Below are 12,118 nucleotides of genomic sequence, written 5' to 3'. Positions count from 1 at the left end.
GAAGAAATATTTTGTAACGTAAAATCAATTATTAATTCTAAAAATTAAAAGAATACTGGAGTGACTTCAATATATTTTAATGTTATTTATTATTATACTTTCATAATGATGTAATACCTACTAATAAGTATCTTCTTAATATTTTTTAGAGTAATGATAATATTCAATCACTGTTTGCTGTTCGAGGGCTTAGTGTCAAACAACACTATCTACAAAAGTGCAACTTTACAGGAGAGCCAAAAATCGTTATTTTAGATTCTTGTAACCCAACAAGGGAAATGTTTATTTAAAACCTAATGTTAATATTTTATAATTTATTGTGTATTGTACATTTATCTTGCTTATGATGATGTTAAAATTTATAGGAATAGTTTTAAAAAATAGGAAAACAAGGGTAACTTGTGTAGTTAGCGTTAAACTTTACTGACGATTTAATAAGAAATTAGAAAAGATTGATATAACGTTGTTTGACTATCATGTAGCCATAAATGTAAAATAACGTTATCTAAAAAAAAAACACTTTTTTGTAGATAACGTTGTCTGACTTTAAGCACTCGTGTTGTTCTACTACTAGATGGAAGTGTCATTTATTTAGTAATACTTAGTTTATACATCATGCCAGCGCTCGAAATGGAAAATTTTACGAACCGGAGCGCTCGATGATTTTACGAAAATATTAACGTAGTTATCTAAATTTATGAGTATTTTATAAAAATAAGTGTTAGTTTTTTTTTTGTTTTATGGCCGATCTGGCTCAGACGGTCAAATTATTTTCCTACGAGATTTTATTAATCGAAACGGCGCTCCGGTACGTTCCAGTCCATTTCAAGCCCTGCATCATGTTGGTTTTAAGATGTTCCCATTGCTATTCTCTTGTGTATTATTGGCCCAATGGGCAGCAAGAATATCTAATACTATCAAACTTTTAAATAAGTAAATAGTGAATGTAATATATTTTTATTTTAACTATATTATAAACTTTAATCTTTTTCGATCTATGCTATATCCGTTATCGAATGTCGTCGATGATTTCCGCTATTTTTTTCCTGTCTGCCGCTCAGTGGCAAAGAGAGGTAGGCTGTGAAAATTCGATATAAATAGTGCATACTAAGCTTTGTCAATCATAAATATTTATTTACATTTAACTAAGAATACAAATATGGCAGGTGCTAGGTCGTAGTAAAAACTAATTAAACCCTGCCTACACCAAACTATAATAGTATTTAGATGTAGGCTGTGGATATCCAACAAAAATAATTCACAGTTTGTCAGTCATACTTATTTATTTTCGTTGAACTAAGAATACAAATTGAAGATCTTTTTTAAATTTGATTAAACCCTGCCTAACTAAACCATAATAGATAAAAAATATTATTCTATCTATAAACTAACTAAAATTATATACTTATAGCATAATTTTAGAAAATGTGTTTGCTATAATATGTTCGTGTAGTAATGAAAAATGGGGGTCTTTTGGCTAATGTGACGAAAAAAACACAATATGTAGACATAATTTACTATTATTAATTTAATTTAATAAAACGCAAAATTATTTAACTGTTTATACTGTAACTAATTATTATAACTGAAAATAAATTGAAAATGTCCCTTTTTGAATTTTATTCAATTAAATTAATAATACAATGCATTTCCACCATGAATTGACAATTATTAACACAATAAAATAAATAAATATTTTAATATATTTATTACAGCAGTAAATACTCGTTCATTAAGGAGGAGGCTTCTACCTACCAGAGGCATCTAGCAGAAAAAATAAGAAGCTTGCAATTTGAGACATTTTTTTGATAATTTACAATTTAAACTGTAGTAATTAATAAATATCTATCTAAAAACATTAAAAAGAAAAATATTTTTTATTCTATGTCAAATATAAGCTTACAAAATATGAGTTTAAGAAATACCTCTATAAAATCAAATTGATTGTTTTGAGATGAACCACATAATTGATTATAAAACATTGTGATTTAGTAATAACTACACAAAAAAACTACCGGATCCACACGATCTATACATTAAGATACATTCAATTATATCGATCACATGTTTTATCCTAGAAAATCATATGCCTACAACTAGTTTCTGAATAAGTATGACGTTATAGTTCGTGAATTAACGTCTATCTGCTCATCGTGAATGCAAAACTAATTGCCCGAAGTCATTATGTTCAATTAGAATATTTCTTTATGTTTAGTGGTATATAAACATTGTATAGCTTGTTCCATTCACAGTGAACTTAAGTCATTCATCTTAGCAAAATCTGGTTTTTCTGATCTCTGGCAAAAATAAATGAATCTTGATTAAAACAGGAATGTGAAGTAAGGAATGACTGCGTTGTTGTTGATAGAATCTCGGCGTTTAAAATATAAAAAAAATATGATAGCATATATTTAAAACAATAAACAAACACCTTTTAGATCACAGTTCAGTGCAAACTCTAGAACAAGCGTGGTCATCTCATTATTTAAAAAGTCAGACACTAATATTGGATACAATGAAATGTGTAAGTATACTAAGTGTCACATTCTGCAATGACTTAAGTGTGCAAAGTGAATTAAATGCGGGAAAAAATATTATCCTCGAGACATAGGAACCTGCATTATCTACTTAATAATTTTCCTGGTGATATTTTTTACGTAATAGTGAAAGATTACGGATAATTATTAATAGTGTGTGTAACTTAGGCAATCAAAGCACGTTGTTAATATTATTCCATTTAACTTAATAAATAATATTGGATGCAGTTTTTTAATCAATAGTTAACATGAAAAAAAACATATATTCGTGAATGAAACCGGTTGCAATAACAAAAAATAATTTAATCAATTTATTAATTGGATTACAATAATTCCGGGAAAATAAAAAGGAGACTCTAATTATATAATTCTTCTTGATTTAGAAATAATAAATTTAAATATTTATTAGAACATGGAAATAATTTATTTATTTATAATCAATTCAAAACATATTATTTTGATTATCTGAGATCGTTAGTTGATGCTTGCGTTTTGTGGAAATTTTTAATTAACACACATCATTATATGTTTATATTTATTTTTATAACGATTAAGATCTAAAAACATTTAAAACAATATCCGTTTTATAAAATTCTGAAAATAAAATAATAATATAATGTAGTTTAGTGACTGAGTATCGTCAATTCGGAAAAATATTTTTTTATGGGATAGAATATTTCAAAATAAGTTGGTGACTAAATGATATATATTTCTTAATTTCAGATAAATATTTTCATAATATTTTTAGCATTAGTATTTACACATGCCGAAAAATTATCCAAGGATGCCGTGATTACCAATTATGATTTCGAAAGAGGGAAGCAAAATGACTACAGCTTCAGGTATGTATCGAAATCTTTTGCTATTAATGTTATCATAATTGTAATAAAATAATTTAAAGCACTACTTAAGATTTTTTATATCAGCATTAAACATTGTGATACGAGAGTATTATGAACAACATATGAATAATCAATTAGAACATGAATATTTTGATCAAAATATTAAACTGCTAAAAACCATAATATTTAATTCTCACTTCTAGCTCACAAAGTAAAGTGTAATATTAACTTTTTTATAAAATGTATTATACTACCAGACCAGTATAATATATTCGTTAGAGGTCAAATCTTCTTCTTATTTCAATATAGAAGTCAGATTAATAAAATTATTATGAAAGAAAATAAACAGTATGATAATTATACGCATTACAAAATTAAAACATATACGGCATATAAGAGTTATAAAATACTTTTTTTTATAATATACCTACTGATTGTACACATTATACATAATTTTAATCGCCATATTAAATAAATACATAATTATCAGACATTATAAACCTTTGCATAATTTATGCTAAGTCCCACGAATCTAACATATTTTAGCAAAATGAACGTTGTAGCAACTCGTATATTCCACAACTATATTAAATTACTCGTAATACATATCTACATTTGTTTTATTTTGTTAACTGTCAATTCATGGTGGAACTGCATTGTATTGTTGTTTTTATTTAATAAATTGTTATTTTTATTAAATAAAAATAACAATTTATTAAATAAAAACAACAAAACATATCTACATAAAACGAGAAATCTGTATAGTTGTGGTACATTTACAAGAATGGTTATAAATTTGAATGTAAATCAGAATTCTGGGTTAGTAATGTCAATTATTATTACAAGTGTATTTTGTAATCAAAACTAGGTAAATGCACTTTATATTTCTTCTTATAAATAGTAGAAACCATTTTTGTAAGTACTGTAGTAGAAATAAACCATGACAAATTTAGCCACGTTTCATTGGATGTCATTATTATTTAGTATTGCAATTAACCAAAAAGGTTATACAATAATATAGTAATTATTATAATCATGTATTTACTTATACTAGATAACATCAAAGTATATTTTTAAGAAAACCGAAAGTGTCAAAGTTCAAATTAATGCAATTTATAAAAAAATCGTCAAAAACTGCACTCTTGTCAGATTTATTCAAATTTAAAACAAAATGAAGCTACTGCTCAATGAGTCCATATCAATTAATTCAACCGATCGCTTGCATACTAATATAAAAACTGACTTGAAATACATATTATGTATAAATAAATACCTCACAGTTAATTATTAATGTATAGAAAGATAGTTAATTAGTATGTAAATTATATGTAAACATTTTTTTGTTAGATTAAGACATTGGCCTATAGACAAAAATGCTACAAATTTTATTTTAGTTTAAAATTGTAATTATTGATAACATCTTTTTGAGATAATTTTTGATTATTATTATATTTTTGATAAGAAATTTAAGTGGATCGTTATAATCAATAGATACTGTCTATAAAAAAGTTAATTATTACATATTGAATGATAATTATAGTTTTATCGAAAATATATAATACATATAGGTATTATACATCTTTTAATAAGATTATCTAGAATATATAAATGAAATATGAATTTAAAAAAGATTCTGAAGAATAGAATTTGAATTCTTATATATATTTTTTAATGATGTCAATTGCTATATTTGGATAGATTTATTTTTAGCTGTGTCAAAATGTCATGTAAATCTATTAATAAAATGCAGTCTGGTCACCAATTTTTCATAGTTTTACATGCAAATTATACTAAATCTAACAAGCAAATTATTATATTATTATGTGGAATTAATTCAGAGTATATGAAAATGGCTTGGTAGCCTCCATAAATAAAATTTATTACGCTAACAAATTTAAGAATGGTAACCTTAGCAGAGATAATAGATTTTAAACAATATGCCGTTTTTATGCAATTAATATTCACATTTTTTTGACCATGTACTAAAACAATTTTCAGAAGAAGTATTTTAAAAATATAAAAATAATATAATAAATAAATTAAAAAAATATAAAAATATTTTAAAAAATCCTGTACTTATGTTCTTAGTAAGTTAACCGAATGACTTATAATCATTTCTCAAAAAAATCTTTTACGAAACCTTTTCCGAACATTTTAATTTTACAAAATTAAAATATTTGAAGGAAGATATTACAAAAAATGTTATAGTTTTTCAGTAATAAACAGTTACTGTTTAGAAAACCTGGATTATATTCAGAAAAATGTTTAAAGTTTCGAAGATAAATATTTTTAAATGATCTCATATCTTTTATAGTTAATAAAAACCTTATACGGATGCATCCAAACATTCAAAACTTTACATAATCAAACCATTGTCTGGCGCCAATGCAAAATGTGATTGAATTTTTGCATATCGAGTGAATTTGGGACTTTCCGGATCTTTTTTTACACAAAATGTCGCTAATTGGACATAAATTACTATAGTATTATAATGTGATAATTAAACAGTTAAATAAGATATTTTTCAGATAAACATTTATTTCACTTTACGTGTCATAAAGTTTTAAAAATAATATATAGATATTACCTACCGTATAATACAATATTAAAGTAAAGCTTGCATTATTTATACTGATATACTTAGTGTTGATCAGTATCAAGTGTTATAATGAAACTTTATTGAAAAGGGAAAGATATAAAAATAAAAACACAAAACCGTAATAGAAACACGAAGACAAAAAGCAGTTGATGGTAGCTGTATCGATAAAAGTCATACAAGTTGAATCTTATTTATTGTCTCCACTATGTACATGTTCTATAATACTACTGCTTTGAATCAGTGGCGAAGATATTTTACTGTTTTAGCTACATTCATAATTTATAATCTTATATTATAGATGTTGCAAATGGAATAAGTTATTTCTGTCGATCGATATCAAATATGAGAAATTTAATTATTATATGAAAACCTATGATACCATCTACCGGATAATTATAAAAGTTGATCGGTAATTATAAAAACAATGGTATGCTTTTACTTACGCAATAATCGCACTGCAATAATTATTGTAGGCTCCGGCAGTTTCTTTGTTCGTGCAAGTCAATATAAATCCATATATATTTTTATTATGTATGTATATCTCCTGGATAGAGTATTCTAATAATAATAAAAATAACATTTTATAATAGGTTTTTTCAGAAGTTATACATAATTAAAGAAATAAGTAAAACATTTTTATTGACATGCCAACATTTTAGGAGAATGGAAATCGCCTTTCAGGTTTTAGACGGTTTTTTTGTTTTCTTATCTAATAATAATAAATAAATAAAAAAACGTAATAATAGAAAGAGAAAAAAAAACGATTCGATAAACAGTTGCATTACAATTCATGTACCTGCTGTGCGATCATCGCATAAGCGAAATCGACCACTACGATAATCGCATTGCAATATGTTACCCGCCCTAAATGGACAAATTATATAAACGTTAAATCGCTGCCATTTCATAACAGTGTTTGAGTTTTGATAAATGTATGGAAATTTTATAATTAACATCCTCTGCGAAAACCGCATGCGATCATCACAAGTAATCAACCCATTCAATTCGGTTGCGGTTATCGCATGTATAAGTAAAATCACCACAATCTCGCGTGTATAATAATTTATTATATTTTATGACCATAAGAATGAGAGCTTGTTATATAAAATATTATTGTAACATAAGTATAAATATATGTGAATACGGCAGTATCGCACAGTATACACTTTTTTCATAGAACTGGTCTTTTGAGATATTTGATTTGATTTTTTTAAATAAACGAGATAGATAACGGTTCGATCTAGGCGCGCTCTTTTACCCTCACCGCTGCAGATGCTGCACCGCTGCAGGCGCTGATATCTGATTTTTTTTTTTTTGAGAAATTTGATCATGACTGTAACTTTGGAACCTTTTGAGAGTCCACTAAATTGGTACTTGACGGTTTTATCGATAAAGGTTCCGGATTGATTTGGAAGAAGATTCCATGGAGTCCCATGTTTGGAGGCTAAAATTAAAATGAAACTATTAACTAAAAAGTATTAGTGCATTTAACTTATACACGAACATACTCAACACAACACAGCCTAATTTCTCGTTTATCGGTATTTTGTCTATTGCACTCGGTACCTACACCATGGTCCCCACATCCTGAAACGGGCCCTCAGGCTAGGATATTTGGCGGCCCCCGTACCTACCGCTAACATTAAAGGCAGTGTGAAATACTACATTAACGTTTTTCAAATTGTGTTTTAGTTCAAATTAAGGGTAGGTATACAGTGAATTATTGGCGATTTTTAATATATCTACTTTAATAATGGAGCTGACACATAATAATCAGAAAATATATTGCACAATTATATAATCTAAAATGTTCATGGCCATGAAGTATAATATATTTTTTTTTACTATTAAAGCTAATTTTTGATGTGTGTTTATCTGGTCAACCCGACACGCCGGGCCCCCAGGCTAGAGCCCTGTCAGCCTTCCCCAGCCATGACCTACACCACTCCGGAATTCGGGTGAACAACGAGATTTTTTTGACAATTCCATTAAGGATTGGGTTTCTAAAAAAACCCGACATTAGTGTTTTGAAATTTTTATGTTAGAAATCAAAATCATTTTTTGTCGTGTTTTTATTTGTCTAAGCCCAATGTATAGTTTATTGGCTTTCAATTTCAATGTTTAAAATCATTCTGATAATTTACATGTTTGGGGGGTGCCAGGGCCCCTTGCCCCTCCTGGGTGCGCCACTGATACCTAGTATCTATACAATCAGTAAATTGTCAATTATTCCCATGAACAATCATTACCTATTTTCACATAGGTAATAAATAAGGATAAAAATCTGATTTTATAAAAATTATAAACCTAATTAAAAAAAAAATGTATGATTTCGTATGTCATTATCAATAAAATAAAATCATATTAGCATTATTTTTCGTATATTTTGACTGCACGATTTCACTATGCACGTCATGTGCATTATCAGTTCTATTACCCATTTTTTTTGCCTCACTAACACTCCAATATGCAGTTTTCGTCACTGCTCTAGATCAGTTCTTCTCAACATTGGTAAGCCATCGCTCACAATTTTTTAAACCCTTAATTGTATGGTGTTGCATTTCAGCAACAAACTGTGTTATATTTTAATATTTATGTTTTTTGTGTGAATGAAATTTTATTTTCAAACTTTTAGTTTTTTGCAGTGAACAAAGTGTGCTGACAAAATAGTTATAATTTTTATTTACTGGTGCCACTGCTAATTTATAATATTATTAACCATTAAAATGTAATCGATTAGGAAAGAATTGTCTACCTACATTAAAGGGTTGCCATCATGCATTTGAAGGTTAAATTGCGGTACACTATATAATATTCATGTTTTTTTTGGTTTAGAATCTCAACTTACATTTTTTTGGGTATGTATTTCACTTAAAATATCCCGAAAACTGAAAAACTGTCACAAAAAAATATTTATAAGTAATTAATTTTATAATCATAAAATGGATCATGAAACGAGTATTCTCCATATCACGAAACAGTAGTGTGCCTAGTATATTCACATAATATATAATATATTATTGGACGCATTTATGGTGAAGATCAGTGTTGTTATCTCTCGCCGTCAAATATATGAGAGATGCAATTTGTCATAACAATATGCTAAAGCTAAAATCTTTTTAACAATATGCTAAATAAAAAGATTTTAGCTTTAGATCTTGTAAGTATTGATAAAACGTCATATTTTTTTATAAATTTATTCCATCTACTACTTTGTATAATATCTGTAAAGATTTAAAAAATGTGTTACACGACACCACATCTATTTTTAGTTTTTAAGCCGTTAATCAGTCAAAATAATATAATATTTGTGACCATGGTATTTTTTAGAATTTTGTATCGCGTTCTTGACGGGAAAAATGTTGCCAACCTCTGCTTTATATGATTAATAGTATAATGGTGGATACTAATGCTTATTTATTACGATTCAATTTTAATAGTAATGAAAAAATAACGTAATAAAATTGAACACAATTCAAGTTTTTTCACTTTAACACATTAAAAATAATTACCTACATAAATTATATATAATCAAATCATCCAGTGAGATAATTGCACTTGTTCATGAGAAAACAACTTTTAATGTTTGGTTCAATAGTAAAATAACTATTCGTAATTTCTGGTCAAGGAAAATTCAAAGGATGACCGAATTCATTGTGACCATCGACAAGAAAGATTATTCACAGATTCATGTATATGTGGTGGGAAATAGAAGAAGAGTCATAATTGTTTTTTTCTAATTAATTTACACATCTGTTTTTTGATTTTTTATTTATATTTGCGATAATATGGAATGTGGAATGAGGAAGTATATTAATTAACTTCTATTTTTTTTGGCTGAAGTACCCAGTGATAACATTTTTTTAGAATATTTTTTTTCTCATTCACAGATTTGACTCGAGTGATGGAACTTCGAGACAAGAAGAAGGTGGGACTGACTCCAACAATGCACTAGCCACAAAGGGCACAGTTTCATGGGTCGCGCAGGACGGATCTCGCTACCAAATGTTCTTCAAGGCTGACAGACATGGCTTTAGACCAATTATAAAACGCATAGCCGGTCCTTAAACTAAATCAAAAAAGTATTATTCATTTTAAATTATGATAATCGTTATACACAATACCCACTTTTGATGATTTTTTAAATGTTATTTATTACTAGTATACTAGCAAATGTATTTTTTATATGCATGCTTGACAGTGCTTTGTCAAATTATAATTATTTCACTATTATCAATTTGAATGATAAAGGTTTTTACGTATGACGCATGCTGTCCAAAGGGTTTCTGTAGCAGTTAGCCATTTGCGGGTCTGTCATTCATACCTACGAGGTATAAAGCTCACAGGAATCGGCGTGGTGAGGTGCGAGAGTCGTGATGAGTTTTCGAGGAATTTTATCAGCGTAAATAATTTGCAAAACCTTCACGAATTCCACAGTAGCTATGTCGCTTCTAAAATTTTTTAAGACTTTCAACAATAATATGATGTTTTAAAGATCAAGAGAATGGTTATTTTACACAATAAGACAAATTCTGTAGAAACAATGTAATATGTATTTAATATGCAATAATGTATTTAATATGCAAATAATAAATAGGTATACTCTTCTGCAACATCTTTTTGGCTACGTGAAGGAAGGCGCTGTTGTCGACTAAATGCGAGGAGCTTGTTAGTTCACATTTTTAACACGTAGCCAAGAAGATGTTGTCGTACAATACTTACATAAATTCTAATAAAGTGTCATATTTTATAAATTCAACATTTTTTTGATTCTGATCTTCAAAGTTAGAATTTTGAAAATTGCAATATTATTCTAAATACCTAAATGACTTCTTTTGATATTTATACATGAAAAAAACATGAATGTTTTAAATAAACTCTCACTAAATATAAAATTATAAAGATATGATATGTATTTGCAGTAGATTTTCAGATTATATATAATAATGAGTCCACATATCAGGACCGATTTTGTCCGCTTCCAACATATTTCAATTGCTCGAAGCGGAAGAAAGGAGAGGTTCCTAACCTAAATTGGGGCATTCTTATGTAAAAAAAAATCGATCCTTTTTGTTAAAATAATAACTACATATGTATCTCTTGGGATCAATATTGATATGCCATGTTTGTGTTACTTACCTAATTATAATAATTAGTCGCGTTTTATTCGCGTTATATAATATGTTCTCCTCTTTTACCGAGTTCCTCAAGTATATTTCGTTTTATGTTATTAAATAGTTCCGTTACTTAAAAGTCCACTAAATATGACCAGTCTGTTTGTGATAATATAAATCACCATTCCATAAAATTATATTTAAAAAAAAATGTTAGTTGACTTGATATTTTTAAACCTTTTATACCTATGTAACTTGTAATATATTATACATTATCTGTAATTCAAATAGTACACCTATCTAATTATCATTAGAAGTTTTTATGAAATATGTAACTACCTACTGACACTATTGATCTCTAAATATAAAACATACACAAATAAATTAAATATGACAAAATGTAAATATATGAGTGGTGAAATAATTTATTTTTATGAACGCCATTACTTACACGTTCCACTTCGTCGGTTTCGTAAAACGTTCCGTCTTTGCTTCAGAATTTGGACATCTGTGATTTAAATGTGAATTATGTAATGCATGATATTATATTGTAAGTAGGTACATTTATCATCTTTAACGTATTTACCTAGTATTAGCTAAATTTTATGGTGAGTATTTGTTAAGGGGAGTGGCACTAATTTCAAGGCGGACATGAAAAATCAAGTGCCATTATAAAATAATATTTTATAATTATTTTTAACGAGATTATAATGTATAAAATCACGACAAACATAGATAAGAGAATGTTGCAATAAAGTCCGATAAAGAGTTTTACTGGATATATTTAACAAAACAATGTTAAGTTGACATTCACACTAGAATTATTAGATTAGTTCAATAACCCCGGATAAGTAAGTAACGAAATATTGCTTTTCTAAATATTAGATAATCTTTGAATGAATAAGTTAAATAATGCAATTTGACGGCATGTATTTATAATATGATCATAATGTCTATGTGACGTATGAGGAGAAAAGATATGTCATTATAATGGCAGACATATTATCGTATTAATCTTGAAACCCC

At 27.5% G+C, this 12,118-nt stretch overlaps 1 protein-coding gene across 1 annotated transcript; it reads left to right on the top strand.

The window, feature by feature from the left end:
• The first annotated feature begins 2,441 nt into the window (after nt 1-2,441).
• On the top strand, nt 2,442-11,654 carry LOC147067793 (endocuticle structural protein SgAbd-6-like). The gene is made up of 3 exons (XM_085951998.1): nt 2,442-2,524; nt 3,261-3,379; nt 9,869-11,654. Exons 1-3 carry the CDS (start codon nt 2,516-2,518, stop codon nt 10,044-10,046), a joined length of 306 nt encoding a protein of 101 aa, XP_085808124.1. The 5' UTR covers nt 2,442-2,515; the 3' UTR covers nt 10,047-11,654.
• Nucleotides 11,655-12,118: the final 464 nt, after the last annotated feature.

Source organism: Rhyacophila brunnea, unplaced genomic scaffold (genome assembly GCF_057557595.1).
Source record: "Rhyacophila brunnea isolate RB1 unplaced genomic scaffold, BYU_Rbru_1.0 scaffold_3, whole genome shotgun sequence".
NCBI lineage: Eukaryota > Metazoa > Arthropoda > Insecta > Trichoptera > Rhyacophilidae > Rhyacophila > Rhyacophila brunnea.
The sequence above is the reverse complement of the archived record's forward strand: the minus strand, read 5'-3'. Positions and strand labels throughout refer to the sequence as shown.

Excerpts from the sequence above, each read along its gene's own strand:
- LOC147067793 (XM_085951998.1), top strand. Across the intron at positions 3,380-9,868 it reads CAAAATGACTACAGCTTCAG|ATTTGACTCGAGTGATGGAA; the intron begins GTATGTATCGAA and ends TCTCATTCACAG.